The sequence below is a fragment of the Phodopus roborovskii genome, unplaced genomic scaffold (genome assembly GCF_943737965.1).
Source record: "Phodopus roborovskii unplaced genomic scaffold, PHOROB, whole genome shotgun sequence".
Classification (NCBI taxonomy): Eukaryota; Metazoa; Chordata; class Mammalia; order Rodentia; family Cricetidae; genus Phodopus; species Phodopus roborovskii.
In genome coordinates this window covers 60471-76629 of record NW_026126410.1, presented here as the reverse complement: position 1 = coordinate 76629, position 16159 = coordinate 60471, and the positions used below count along the sequence as shown (strand labels likewise).

At 38.8% G+C, this 16159-nt stretch overlaps 1 protein-coding gene across 1 annotated transcript in view; it reads right to left on the bottom strand.

Moving 5' to 3' along the window:
* Nucleotides 1–991: 991 nt before the first annotated feature.
* LOC127220827 (sorbin and SH3 domain-containing protein 2-like) overlaps nt 992–16159 on the bottom strand; it is a 57719-nt gene continuing 42551 nt past the window's right edge. The window contains 3 exon segments of the mRNA XM_051182707.1: nt 992–1924; nt 3719–3825; nt 7392–7441. Coding sequence (XP_051038664.1) covers nt 1863–1924; nt 3719–3825; nt 7392–7441 — 219 coding nt within the window. The 3' untranslated portion in view covers nt 992–1862.

Below are 16159 nucleotides of genomic sequence, written 5' to 3'. Positions count from 1 at the left end.
TCTAATAGAAAGCTGGCTGTGAACTGGACAGTAAAGTGGGTTTCTCAAAAGTATTTTTATTCTTCCCCCTTAATGATGTTCCTCTGTAGCCAGATTTATGTGCATTTTAGATTGGTTACAAAGATCTTTTCAATTCATAGAATTTTGTGTAGATACTATCTTCCAGGTTCATACTAGCCTGTGAGCTGTCAAGATACCCTAAAGGGCGATCTGCTGAAAGAATTAAAACTCAGCTTAAGTGCAGGATAAAGATCAAATTGGGAAATTCCCATTTCCTAAACAAGTTAATAGTCTGTACAAAAAAAAAAAAAAAAAAAAAAAAAAAAGCATATGTACAAAATGCTAGAGTCTATGTTGTGGGAGATCAAGCATTGCCCACTGGAGGAAAGCCATAAAAAGTTTTGTCTATAAGGTGCTAAAGATTCAAAGACAAACAGGTCTTAAGCAAATTCATTCGAAATACAAAGCTAAGTCTCAGGATATGTGGAACGCAGGCACTGTGAATACATTAAATCTTTCAGGTTTGTTATCATTTTGTACAGTTGTTTGGGGGCAGAAAATACAACCTGAATGATTTAACCATTATATCTAAAAGTGCCTAATTTATTATTTCTAGGAAGTATGTTACATACACCAGAAAAATCAGGCTCAACATATATATTCCTGTCTACAAACGGAGTCAGGATTCTGGGTTCCATAGAAGAAAAATAATTGTTGTAGTAAAAATAATTGTATTGATCATAATCCTTGCTAATGCCAGCCTTAACACTCAGGATGCTCCTGAAGTACTCTATAAAATAATATGGTAATCTTTTACATTTCCATAAAATGTACAACACAGCATGTGATTTATATGTCCTTATACAATCGAATGTGTAAGTGTACACACAGTGAAACTTACCTATGGGTATTACTTTCATTTCTTTGCCCCTCTTACTAACACTGCTTTTAAGTTTTAACAGATAAATAAACACTAAGAGCTCTTTGTCCATGATGCTGATGATTATATTTTAATATAAAACAGCAATGCAAATTTACAACACGATTTGTCCTGCAGTGTGGCTAAAACTTCATGATAGTCATGGTAGTGACCAAGGGATCTTAATCACTCACTGTTTGCACTTTTAATAAGTACACACAAAAAATGAACAGGAAAAACCTCCTATGTGAAAACTTAATGCAATTAACAAAAATCACACCCATCCCAATTAACTTTTCTATTCACTCTAGATTTTATGATCACTGTGCATAAAACAATATATGAGAAGTGCAGGCAAATAACAGCTGAAGTATAGTTGTCATATAGTGTAAACCAGGGCACTAGGCAAACTCGTGAAAGGGAAATATACTGCCAAGCTGAGGGTGAAAATGCAAATCATAGCATTTCAGAAAACAGTCTTCTGGCTTCCTGAGGACAGAACACCTTCCAGAGAGGTGGGAATACAGCCTTGAGACCAGAAAGCTTCCTGGAGAGTCTTTCTTTTTCTCCCTTCCTTCCTTCCTTCTTTCCTTCCTTCCTTCTTTCCTTCCTTCCTTCCTTCCTTCCTTCCTCCCTCCCTTCCTATCTTTCTTTCTTTCCTTCTGCTTTAACTATTCCACTTTTTAAAATTATGACAACTTTCATTCTGATTCTATGCCACAACATTTCAAAGAAGGAAACTGCATTTATGCGAGTATAAGTTTGCCACATTTCCCTGAAGCTCCCAGCGGTAGTCGCTGCTGGTGATCTGGTGGCAGCAGGTGGAGATGGCAATGGCCTATTGGAAACCGTAAGGCATGACAGCGACAGGCCTGCTGGGATGTTTCAGATGAGTTCTGCATATGTGTTGTTGAAATGTGGAGTAAATAAGGAGGAAGGTGATTCACAGCCTCTTGACATAGTTTCCGGGAAAGGTACCAAAGAATTTGGTTCTTCTTGAGGTTCCTGAAAACAGAAGCAATAAATGAAAAGGTGTGTAAGAGCAATGAAATGTCAGGTACTATGTCTGCCTGAAGACTTTCTGTCTGCAAGGGTTCACCGAGGGAGCAAGCCCTAAATAGTTCGGGAAGGAATATAGAAAACTCATTGATGACAATAGAAAGAGAAAGCAGGCAATTTAAGTGCCCTGCCTGATGTTGTCATCATTTCATTTGCATAAGAGATAGATATTCACCACATGGAGCTAAATGGGGAAGTCCAGCCTCCCAGTCTAGAATGAAAGACAATTGTGCAGAGAGCTGGGTGGTAGGACTCAGATCACCATGATGCCAAACAAGGAATAGGAGATACCTGTTGAGGCTTGCAGTGGGACATGATAACTGATGAGTAAGGGATACACATAAGAGTAAGGGTTGGTTCAGGAGCAGGAAGCCTCCTCTGCAGCGCCACATGGCCACTCCATGGTACACTGCCAATGTCACAAATATAATCTCATGCTCAGTGCTACCTCACTCACTAAAAAAGCACTGTTATGCTTCTTAACAAAATACAGAATTCTGAACAATCTAAACAATTTTATATTTTTAAAAAGCAGAAGACCAGCTACTACTTGTGTGGTGGGTGGAATGGAGTTATTGAGAATGGTTTCTAACATGGGCAGTTACACCAAGTACACGCATGGCTTTTCTCATGGTCCCCTTTGGTTTCATAGCCACAATTCTCTAGATGCTTTCTCCAAAGTCCATCTAAAATGTTATTTTGTGTTTTAGTGTAGGGCCTCTGAAATTTCACTTTGCATTAACATTCTATAATTTATTGGTTTGTTTATAACCCCCGAAAGCCATATGTGTAAACCTCTTCTCACCTTTATATGGGGATTAATAGAAATAATAGAGTCTAAGGAATGTGTCTGCCTATCTGGCTTCAGTTCCTTCAATATCTACTCCTGGCCAAGTGTAGAGGAAGATTGCATTCCCACATTTTTTTTTTTTTTAAATTCTATGTGTATGGGTGTTTTGTCTGAATGCATGCTTATGCTCCACATGGTGGTTATGATGGTCAGAAAGGTTGTCAGATGCCTCTGTAACTGTAGTTATAGACAGTTAGTGGAACCCAGGTCATCTTAACTCTTTCCACCTTCCCCAGTCCTCCCCACACCTCTCCTTGTCACCTCTTTCCTTGGTGTCTGCCTGAATCCTTTTGTCTACCAACATTTCCTCGGAGGACCTCATGTTGTCTCCTCTGTCTTATCTTCTTGCTCATCTCTTCCTCCCCCCTCTCTTTCTGTGTTGGGGACTGGACAGCTGAGCAGAGAGGGTGTTAAATATACTTTAAGATGGTAGATCTGGGTTTGCCTTTGAAGTGGCAACGAAGGTAGTTCTCCCTTCAGCTAACTGAATCTGAGGAGGATCCCTAGACTTTTATGGTTGTCTACATGGGTCCTAGCAAATGGGCTAGCTTCCCTTCCATCTTGCTCCCCATCAAATGACATTTGTTGGCTAATATTCCCCATCAAACAGAGTAAAGGCATTTCACACCTGGGAACATTTGGTGTGTTTTTGTAATTGTTACTGTGACATCACAGCCATTGCTAGTTGGTGCTATTTAAAGACATTTTCCTGATTGGGTTGAAATAAAATTAGCAGAAAAATCACATATACTCATATCAATACATGTTACACTTTATTAAAATGCAATGGCTTTGGGATAGATAGTACAGCATGAATTCAAAGAGAGCTGGACTCTTTGTGAGCCATGCAAGTGAGCAAATTTAAACAAACTGAATAAATGAGCACATACCCACGAACCATCCATCATCACACTTCTCCATCACATCAACGACGTCACTTTCTCTGAGTTCCAGCTCATCTTCATTCCTAGGAGTATAGTTATACAGAGCCTGAAACCTTAAACAGGACAAATGGGTATATTTAATTTACTTCATATCTTCATGAAGTTATAGAAGTTAGTATAACACTCATTTCAGTCAAACATTTCTATTATTAATATGCTGTGTTAGGAATGTTAAGTCTTTGCTAAACACTTAAAGTCAACGGAAACATTCAGATTCTAACGGGAATCACTCTAATAACATTTCAAAACCTACAGTGAAAAATATTCATGGAAGATTACAATATTTATGAGTTAGGCAATAGCATTTTGATTTTTGTAGGCTAGACCTGCATTAATATTGTCTAGATATATAACGTTTGTCATTTAGGTGCTACAAAACAGTATAAAATAAATGGTATTTGTATTGTGCAGCCCATTAAGAGGGATTACAGAGTTAGGTAGCTATAACCATAAATAATGGAGGCTTGCAAGTGGAATTCCAAATGGTTCTAAATTGAGTTGTACAAAATATTTCACAATATACATTTTATAAATGATACAGGAATTATTACAAAAGGAAACCTTTTAAAGATGAGCTTTACAATAGGAATCAGGATTTGAAATGTGAAGACTTCATGCAATTCACCTATGACCTTGAACCATGGCCATCCTTGACCTGACCTAACTAGAGGATCATACACATTTAAAAAAAGTGTCTGGTAAAAAACTGTACTTGAGTTAAAAGTCTCCTTTGAAATAATCACTGGGCGAAAGAATTACTGAAAGAATGTAACCATTTTTTCTTGTCTGAACTCTTTGATAGAGAGATGGTGACATTGATCTGTAGTGTGTTTGAATATTAACTATTTGACATTGACTTTTATTACTATTAAAATCTGTGGTTACTAACATAGATCAGCACTTGGGAAAGTAAAGACTGACATTTTAGAGGCTAAGAAGCCCAAGAAGAATTTGATATGCAGTTGATGGTAATTTTTCATGATAGCACTTATCTGTCACTGGTATAATCATAGGATTAAAAGGTTGGAAAAATTTTTCCATTGCTTTTTATAACTGTCATATAATTGTACTAATGTAAGAAAACATTAACAACATTCTGGGGGCTCTTTGGATTTATTTTAGACCACCATTAAAAAGTGGGTAATACTGAATTCTACTTTGGAACAAGAAGGTTTTATTTCTAATTACTTTATCAAGACAGAAAAACACATTTTGGTAGAACATTCTGGTACTTGAATTCAAACAGTGTGCTATAAATGTGCCACAATTTCACTGGCTCCCTCTCTGTTCTTGAATGTCTCCTGATCATAGGATACAGATAAAGTTGGCTTCAGGGAGTTGTAGGAAAGAGCTTTGCCTTTCTGTTAAAACCATCATCTTCCCAAGCTTGGCACCCAACCCTGAAATCCCCACATTAGAGATTTCTTTTCTAGTTAGTAATAGTCCCTTCTAGTGGGCAATTTTAGCCATTTATATTCTTTGCACCCACTGCAGTCTTCTGAGGTTGGGAGAGGTTTCAGCTTCTGGTCATGGATAGAAACAGACCCAGACCCTAGAAGAGGTGGCAAGTAAGACTGGCAGAGGCCACCTCACTAGGAGCCAGCCTTAGGAGAAGAAGAAAACCATTTTGTTATTTGTGTGTTGGTTCGCAACTGAGGCTGTTGGCAATAGAAATGGGATTTCCACAAGGCTACTTGTCCCTTCTCGAGCTTGAGAGACACGGTCATCCCTGGTTGCTATGCTGATGGATATACTGTGCAGTTGCTCTGAGCTTCTCAGTCTCTAGCCTTACTAGGGCATAACTCCAACCACTTACAGGCCACAAACTCCAGATGCTTGAAGACTCTGAGGGTCCTCAGAGCTAACAAACTAGGACTGGCATAGACTCCCAGCTCGTTTTTATATAATGAAAGCCAAGTACACCTGTCAGAATTTATTTGCCATAGTGGTTTAATTAGATCACACACACAAAAGATTTTATGGAAATATAAACAAAACATCCTGGAAATACTTCTACCTCTGCTGGTTCTCAAAATCAGTGTTGTATGACAGGAACTGTGGCCCAATTAAATAAATAAAATAAATAAAAAAATAAATGCTGCTTTGACATATGTTGGTGAAATGATGGTGGTAGTGGGGTCAAGACTGCCTCAAAAATAAATTTGTCATTTAAGAAATGCTGAGTCACACTCAAATCTATAGCCTGCACCTTAGATTGTCCCTAAACTGAACTATAGCAGCATGGCTTAGGTTTCTACTTTTGGTTCACAAAATATTTTTCTAAATGTATATGATGAGATAACCTTCCATAATCCCTCTAATTAAGGCAGCAATGAAACATAAATTTGAAAGAGTAGGATCTAAAGCAAGGCTTGAAAGTGCATTTCCCTACCCATGGGCTCTGCGATGTTACAATAGCCCAATGACAACAGCTGCCTATGACACAACCAAGTACAACAGAACACAACTTGTTGGTATGCCCCGAATGCTGTTTACTAGAAGATGCTAGCAATGCCATCACTCTCATCAGCTCTGGAGTGCATGTGTGTGTGTGTATGTGTGTGTATTATAATCCTATCATTGTTTGCACATGTAAAATAGCAACAGAAGCTGTTGGTGCTGAAAACACCATTTCTATACCATGGCCTGCCCACAAAAGAGCAGGTCAGCAGGTTTCTCACCAAGAGAGCAGAGCTGGGGCAGAAGGCCCAGCTGATGCACAGGGAAGGGCTAAGGACTCTGGGTGTGGCTTCCACAGGTCTCTTTTGACTCAGCATAGGCAAGAGCCAGTAGGAAGTGGGTAATTTCTGAGTATTGTAAACTGGGCCAGAGAAAGAAAAATGGGTCTCTTAAAGGCAATGTGTGATGCCTGCAGGTTAGTTTCACATATATATATATATATATATATATATATATATATATATATATATATATATATGTGGAGAGGGGAATTTGGAAGGAACATTTTAAAAGGCTCATTTTCCATGTGGTGGAAATTATGTCATGTATCTGAACAGTAGGGAGTGCTTTAATACTGCTATCTTCAAAAGACATTTTGAAGCATGGGTTATAATTTTGCAAATATACTAAGAAGGTAGAAATTAGGCATACCTTTGAAGTGTTCAAATAGGTTGAAAAACGTTAGGGCATGGGTTGTCTGTCATTAAAGTTGTGGTTACCAGTTACATAGCCAGTGGACTAAGAGACAGATTTATCAATTGTAGGAGTTACTACAATGTTGGAAGGTTTCCCTTTGTTATTTATTCATTTTATGTTTTGTTTGCATGTATGTATTTGTGTCCTATACGTGTCTGGAACCCATAAAGGCTAGGAGAGTCTGTTGGGTCTCCTGGAACTGTGAGCCTCCACATGGATGCTGAGAATTGAACTTAGGTCCCTTGGAAGAGTAGCCAGTGCTCTTAACCATGGAGCCATCTCTCCTTAGAGCATTAATGTCTGATCTCATCGACAGAGCAGAACGGTGTGATTTCTTGTGTTGGATTCCTCATGTTCACTGTTTTATCCCTCTCACAAAGTCCTACTGTGCTCTGTCAGGTACACCTGTTGTCCATTTTTTGTGGGTGGATGTAAGTCTTAGATTTAGAAGAGGAGTACTTACGGTTCCCCCCCACCTTGAATGTTGTCATGGGTGAACACTGTGCGATGAGGCTGAAATGAAATGATTTTCAATGTCACCAGTGTATCGTTAAAAGGCAATTTGGGTAATAGCATGATACTTTTCTTGACATTTAATATTTCCTGCTGTAAAAAACCAAGAGGAAGGAAAACGATCCACCAAATAGAGGGTTTCTGTACGCTTAATAATTAAAGTATTTTGAAGGGGTGCTTTCAATCAGAATACCCAAGGTTCAAACTTTTGAACACATCCACAATCTGGTTGCTTTAAGGGAAAGTTGAGTCCCATTGATTTTTCCAAGGTCAGGAATATGGTAAGGAGGACATTGAATCACAGGGGCAGGAAGGCTGGTCCCCTTCATTCAACATCATCTCCAGCTCTCTCTCTCAAACAAGAGGAAGCCACATCTAGCAATAGCCACATTCTCTCCAAGCTTTTCCTTCACAGACAACATTGGCACACATGGTACAGATGAAAAGGTCAGTAGCCAGACATCCCATGCTGCATTTGAATTTCAATTCTCTGCTCTCAATGGGGGTAAGGGTTGGGGGGAGGGACGCACATGCAGTTTTCAAAAGGGAAGACAGAGAACTTTAAGAAGACTGCAACGGACAATTTCCAGGTAACATATAATGCTTTACCTTAGAAGAGAAATATTGGTAGAAATCCCCAGTGCACTCAACTCTCAAAAGAGTTTCCTTTCTTTTTAAACTAAGCATCAAGACCAGTATCTGTAATAGATACTTATAATATTGGAAATGACGAGCCTTAGCATCCTGCATAGCCACACAAATACTTCAGAGAATGAAATTGAACACATTGGTTGAATATGGAAACTCAGTGTGATTTACATTGATCATCTACATGTTATGTTCTCAGGAAATCGATGCATTCGACCCATTCCCACTTCAATAATTTTCTGCTAAATGACAGCTACCTGCTGACAAGTCTCAGAGCTGGGCTCCAATGACAACAGAATTTAGTTGTCTTTAGGGCCGTGTCTTCAGAGTCAGAATCAGAGCTTGGATACATATAATTATTAACAATCTTCATAACCTAGAAAGATTCCCCCTGAAATTGTTCATAGAAACTTCTGGTCCAAGGATGGACAGGGAGCCCTGAGGTTCCCTTTAGAATGAATCTGTTGATCAGGCCCCTCCCTAAATTTATCTCCCATCTCTAATCCACATTGTCTGTGTAGAGCAGATTAACTATCATCACTACTAAAACTTGAAGCTTTAAGTCTATTAATTGGTAGCATTTATTAACAGTATTCCTAGAGGTTTTTTTTCAACATCTACACACAGAATACATAAATTTAAACCTAAAGAGCATTACTGGCAACATTGATGATTTATTCCTATAAATCGGTATAAAATTCCTAATGGTATTTAAAATTACAAAGTGACATTATTACATACAAAATATTCAAAGGATAAATTACAATAATTTTAAGGATAATGAAGACTAAGATGGGTATGGTGACAGAGGCAGGCAGGCATGTCTTAGTGAGTTTAAGGCCAGCCTAGGAGAACTACAAAAATAAAAATAAAAAAATAATAATAATGAAGAACAATCCGTCCTCTAGGCATTTTTTGAGATTCTTAATTATAGAAGTTATTAATAAGTTTAAATATATGATGAAGCAAGTACATCCATATGTATATGTTACATTTCCAGTTCCTTTCTAATTCCCTATTAAGTTAAAAATTGAATACCACTTTAAACCACCCTGTTAGTTAACATAAAGCAACTACAATTTGAAGGTTATAGTCCATTATTTAATATTATCATCAGAATCTTACTTAGTGCCTTTGATTCTCCAGCCTCCAAAATTATTTAAACAAATTATCTCTTTGACAGTTAGGAAAGCTGGGGTGCAACTCTAAGTGTGGGGGGTCACTTAATTCCTAGAGGTGTGAGCCAGCAATTTCCTGGCTTTTAATCATCTTTCAAAACATGTCTTTCTCCTTGCTTTATACCCTCTAAACCTTGCTCTCCTTTTCCCTCCTGAATCATCAGTTTCCCACACAATATTCACATTCTCAGGCCAGAATATAATCCTTTTATTACAAGAAGTTATATATCTGATAAAATTGTGACTTTTGAAAACATTTCAAAGCCCACCCTTTTTTAAAAAACAGGAATCATCCTCAGATGAACTGATAAGTAGTGGCCTGTTTCTGAGGATCTTTGTATAATCTCAGTATTGGAGTTAATATGTTTTACAAGGTCTCGGCTGTTTGGGGGCACTGTCTGCTATTGATCTTGGGCATTCAATTTCAGCTCAAATTCCTCATCCTAACATCAGAGCGTGAGATAAAAGCGAATCTTGCCCCCTCATGGAGCCCATAAAGCGATAGTTATTTCATCTGCTAGCTTTCCTTTGCCATGTAAAGATTCCTCTCCTTAAACTTACACACAAAGTAGTCAGGAAATTACCTCTTATTATGCGTCTTAGTCTTGTGAAAACCACAGTGGCTGGTGACAATTCAACCTTACTTTGCACATTAGTTAAACCCTAAACCTAAAGACATTGGATGGTTTACTATGGCAAATGACAAAAAGAGGTGGTGGAACAATTTTGATTAGCCCCATATTGAATGAAGTATTATGATGGACTAGATGAACTAACTTGGTTAAAGTCAGCATCTGTATTTTGTCCTTAGTAAGGATGGCTGTGGTTCCTGTGGTTATTAAAGCAAAGTGCTTCCAAATGCTAGCTTTGTGACGATGTCTGCACTCCATTGCCACCTAATGGCAAGCAATGGTAATAACATGTTAAAAGTTGTTTTTGTCTTTGTTGCATGTCTAATTCCTTCAGTGTTGATAAATTGTGGAAGGATATTCTGAAGCCCACCAGGTAATTTGAAGAAGATAATGATCTGTTTTTCCTACCATTCTCTCCACTTTCCCTCATTTTCGATTCTCAGAAGAAATGACTTGTTAGCCACCAGTGTTTTAGGTCTGTGTTCATTTCTATCTTAATGGCGCAGGCATTTCTGTCCCACATAGCCTCTCAGCACAGCTGAGATAAATCCAGAACATTATACACTTACAGCATTTGGAGAGGCTGCCACAGACTGTGAGAATAAGGAGGCAGCTTTCAAATTAATAGGTTCCCATTACCACATGGGACATTCTGAGCAAGAATTATACTATGGTTATATTTCCTTAGGGAGTCTTTGGAGTTCAGTAAAATTCTGAAAATCTGATGATGCATCACGCTATTTTTTTCATGGCACCCTATTTTTTTTAAACTTTTTTTTGTTTGTTTTCTCTTTTCGGTGTCACTGTGTGTGTTAACTATATGAAAACAGTGGTTTCATTAAGAAATTTCTATAAGAACATATTTTTTTTAAAAAAATGATTGTAAAATGGATACAATGTAAAAATGGATACAAAAGAAGCAGATTTTAAACACATGCTATTTTTTACAGCCAGGAACAATTATAAAATCCTACTTGTAATGAAGCTGGTTGGAAATCTATCCTAGAGTCTGGGATCAGCAGATTACATAGACTATTGCAGAGGGAAGTTTAAAGGCCAAGTATTTATTTATACTTCTCTCAATCTATCCCAGGAGAACTGGCTTTATGTTAGATAATTCTTTAAAGAGTATGTGCTGTTACTTTAAAAACAAATGTGGAAAAAAAATCTCTGCAAGCATTATAAGTTCTTTTTGGGTTCCCAAGTCATTCTCAGAAAAATGCTAGTTGTAGTACATACCAGCCACAATTAGCTGGCTGTAACTCTGGTAACTAACAGTTCCATGCTTATGCTTATTGGCTACTTTCCTCTTAGATTATGAAGGTGAAACACAACTCTGCATAAGTTAAAAGAGAACTCTCTGGCCCTCAAACACATTTATAAGATGGAAATATGGGCAACACAAAAACCTCAGGGTGATGCAAAGCATGTCATCTTACCCATGGGAACTTATGGATGAGATCAATCTATTTTTGTAAAACTAGATCATCCTCTGTCTGTTCCTGTCTGCTGTCTCTTCCTTCCACCCCCAAGTTTGTGTGTCAGCTGTGGGAGGCTGTTCAGTAGAGACAAGATCTCTACAACAAATTGACATTCCTCTCTCCCTATAGCAATACAAGTCGTCTTCGACAATAAAAGTAGGTCTGACTCTGCAAAGCAATGAGCACAAAATGTCTAACATACAACACAATATGCATTTATGAAATGGAAAGAAAGAACACTAAAAATTAAGCCTGGAGAACTCGAAATGCAGAGCATAGCTGTGTGGTAGGCTGGTCAAAGCTAAATTAGGGTCCATTAACTTAGACAGGGTAAAAGGAACCCTGAGGTATGCATAGATGGAAATCCCCAAATTCCTTGGCTGCCTTCCCCAGAGCTTGGGAAGCCATTTAGAATCTATCTGTTCTCAAGTTCTGCAGATGTTACAGGACTGAATAGTTAAGGGGTAGAGTGGGGAGCAACTGACCTCAAAGCTCGGTCAAAGTTGTGAGGGAATTGTGACCAGGCAGACGCCAGAGAGCTGCATTATGGGAAGCAGTGTGGAGAGAATGTGGCACATACCTCCCAAGCAACAGAGTCTTTTGCAATGGCTCACAGTTGAAAACAAATCCATAGCAACAGAGAGACATTGCAGCTAACATGACTGAAAGCAGGTGAGCTCAGTAGACCACAGGTAGCACTTCAGTTCTCCACACTGAAAACAGTGACTGGAAAACAGCACTTGAACATGGAAAGGAGACAAAAAACAGTACACACTGCACTCTTGCTTGTGTAGTGAAGCATTTGACCATGCCATTTTGGATTTGAGAAACTTGACATGTACAACGGGGAAGCACACAGCCCATAGCTCCTCAATTGCGGGTGATTACATCTCAGGGGACTCCTCCTCAGCCCAATCACAGCAAAGTCATCTAAGGAAGTGGCAGGGTTTCCAGGATGACTGGTGTAGGTGGGGGTGTCCGACCCTACCCTGTGAAAACTCCTGACAGGTGAACTGCAGGGCCTCTTAGACATCACTGGGCTACGAGGCGGCTTACCCAGGACAAATGTCTTGCTTTTTAAATCAGCCTAGAAAAGCCATAAGAAGGGGGTTAGTTCTGTCTTCCTTATGTGGTCTGCAGGAGGAACCTTCTTGGTTGGCTGTCTTGCATGCACACACAGCATGCCAAGCTCACGACTTATTAGTGCAGCAGGGAGGGTGAGCAGTCTGCGTCTAGCCGCTCTGTCTGCCCCATGCAGCTTCCACCCTCCTGGCTCAGCTGCAACTCTGCTAGGGGGCTCACAGTGAAGAAAGGATGTGCAGAGGGAAACTGGCAGGATGACATATCTGAATAGAACGTAGGTGGCTAGGAACACACATCAGGGATATTGCCTCCTTAATTAGGAGAATGCTTAATAAATGCATCCAAAACACTCTCCAGCCCATCTGTTTTCTTTGTATTCATCAAGTGGCAAGCAGTACTAAACAAGGTGAGGTAAAAGAAACTTGGCTTAATGCCTATCAAGTTTTATAGAAAGCTGCTCTGTAAAAATGTTCTAACAAAGTTCCTAAGAAGAAAATGATTTTTTTTTCTGGTGAGGGTGGGGTCAGGCATGGGAGGTAGTGAAATATAATCAAATGCTGTGTATTGCCTGGCTCCAGCTTCTTTTAATATTCTCTCAAAGATCTTCACTATGACAGTGAACAGGCGAGTCTTGACATGAGTTTGTTTTATTTTTCTTTATGGGGCAGTCAGGACCTAGTAATGCAGGGTCTAGAATTTGACTAGAATTCAGATAACACTAGTAAGACCAAATATACGTTTGAGTGAAAGACTGTAGTAGCTTAGACCAAAAAAAAAAAAAAAAAAAAAAAAAAAGGCCATTAGTGGTCACAATCTTAGTCACTTGGGAAGATGTATGGTTGTCATGGTTGTCTAAGGCTGTGGGAGAGGGTGTTTGATGCTTCCCTGTATCCATCCCTGTTTTTGTTTTCACTCATGCACATGGTCACTGAGTGTAGACCACTGTTCCTAACTTGCTTTTACCTAGTTGTGCTCATGGGACATTTCTGAAAGAGGAAACAGCAAATTTTGATACCACTGTGCTACATGGGATGTTCTCTCTCTCTCTCTCTCTCTCTCTCTCTCTCTCTCTCTCTCTCCTCTCTCTCTCTCTCTCTCTCTCTCTCTCATTCATCTGAGTTCAAGAACAGTTGGTATGGGTTAATAAAATGTTACTATGATTATTTTTAGGTATACTGTTCTATGCCTATTAGAACATTAGTTTTCTTTTATGTCAACGTTTCTTCCCTTGTAATGAAGGTGGGATCTGAGAACAAATCAGCTTGTTTTTATATTTATAAGCACATATGTGTTCAGTCAACTTGCACTCTTCTTATGAGTGTGAAATAGATTTATAGGGCTTAGAAAACTGAGTGGAGGATTAATGTACAACATTTGTTCCTACAAATGATATAAAAACAAGAGACAAAAGTTTGCTTTCCTGAAATTGATCATTTCATGTAGAATTAAAATATTCTTTAAAAAATGTTATTGTGGATATTTCTAGTTTTCCATATCATTCTAGACATATTGATCCCCAAAGAGTATATGAAATGCTCTTAGCTCTTATGGTAGAGATAAACCTCTTTAAATTTTAGTTTTTCCCTTGTTACTATAATGATGAGTTTAACATCAATGGTTAAACCTGTGGGTCATGACCCCTTTTGGAATTGCACATCAGAGAGCCTGCATATCAGATATTTACATTACAATTTAGAACAGTAGTAAAAATTACAGCTATAAAGTAGCAATGAAAATTATTTTATGGTTGGGGCTCACCACCACATGAGGAAATGTATTAAAGGATTGCAGCATTGGGAAGGTTGAGAACCACTGTTTTAGAAGTAGTTTCTCATGTACTGATTAAGCTTTATATTGACTTTTAAAAATAGGAGCCTCAGAAAGAGGGGTAAAAGGTACTTAATAGCCTTAGACATGATCTAAAGTAGCATTATAGTCTTAAAAGGTTTTATAATTATATATTTTTAGCTAAGATGAGAACTCAGAGTGGAGAGAAATTGGTCCTTAAACTTGCTATTCTTTTCTCCCAAGATCTCTTTCCATACCTAGAGTAGCGTCACACAGAGGGGCTGTGTCATTCGATGGTGATGGGGATTCTGAAGACTATTGACGATGCTGGATGTAGGATTGTTGCTTAACAGATACTGAAATGTGGTTGTGTCGGAGCTTTAACTCCTTCCTTATCAACAGAGGCCCCTGTATCACTTTCAAAAGATGAAACCCAAGGATTAGCTGTTTTTGAAGTCTAGAGGGAAAGATTTTGGGATCACTCTCACTCTAAAATCAAAACTTTTCTGTGATATATTGATTTTTATCTTGGTTTGTCAATATCATTTTCTAAGACCAATCATTCATTTAAAAGCGATATCCTAGGGAAAGTTACGTATCAGCTGGGCTTCTGGACTGCACTGTAAGTACTAGAGATGGATGCTTTGTGGTAAGCACCAAAAAAATCCCCCTTGTTGTATCATGTGGGAGAGGGGGCTCTACCCAAGTAATGTTGAGGATCACCCCATTCTTAGGCTCTGTGAACTGGCTGATGGGAGGCATCATGTCTACTGAGAAGTGACTGGAGTTGGCAGACACTGAGCTTATGCCTCTGAACATGAAGGCTCCCAGGCTGACTTGAAGCTTAAGACAGAATCTAATGGTTACCTTGATTATGAAGTAAGTTTAAGGTTTTCCTTCGAAATATGCATATAATTGCTAATGTGGATTTGTCTCTTAAAATTTGGGATAGAAGGCCATGCTGATGGTGTTAAAAGGTAGCAGTCACAATTTGCATAACTTTTTAGATCTTGTAAGACAGCATGGATCTCAATGCATACATCTCTACTGAACATCATGGAAAGACATGCAATAAATTGAACCACACTCAAGATGCAGTTACCTTTGATTCTTGTGAACTTATCTCCTGTTGATGAGGGTATTTGGGGAGGAGAGGAGGTGAGGAGGCCTGGATGGGCTGAAAAAGCTCACAGGCAAGATCAGAGACAGAGGCCAGAGAAGAATGACACGGAGGGGAGGGAAACAGACAGCTGGGGAAAGGTGTAGCCGTTCCATCTCCAGAAGCAAATGAAGGTGGCTTAAATGTTGAGGAAAGACAAGATGTGATTATGATCATGTCCAGATGAAGGGACATGGTCTTAAGAGAGTACCTTCCATATCTGATAACGTAAAAAGTTGTAAAATATCTTGGGGATATGGTATCAATGTATTCTTGCTTTGAAAGCATTGACTTAGCCTATTGAATTTTAATTTCAAAATCTCAGTGGGTATGATTTGGGGGTGTGGGTGGTTGGAGATAACAGTGTCTGTGTTCTACTAGTCTTGTCTGTGATGTCTTTTTTCCCCCTCCAACATGAAGGCAACAAAGTACCTAAAAGTCTGCAATGGCATACAAATTGCCTATAAAGTTGGTTAAAGTGAGGTAAACAGTCACTCAGCTAGGAAGCTAGAATTTCTTTGAGCATAGAGAGAACTTTCGGCTGAGCTAACCTCAGAAAGATGAATGCTATGCCTGGGATACTGTCTGAAACAGGCAGATAGCACATCCTGTAAATGAAACCACATGAAATTTGATGTTTAGACAACAGACTTAGCTGCATGCTTGGCTTCTACAGTGAATTCTCTCTTACTTAGCAGTGGGATTGCTTCCTACAAAGTTGTGGCTAGTTATTTGGAAATAGATGAATC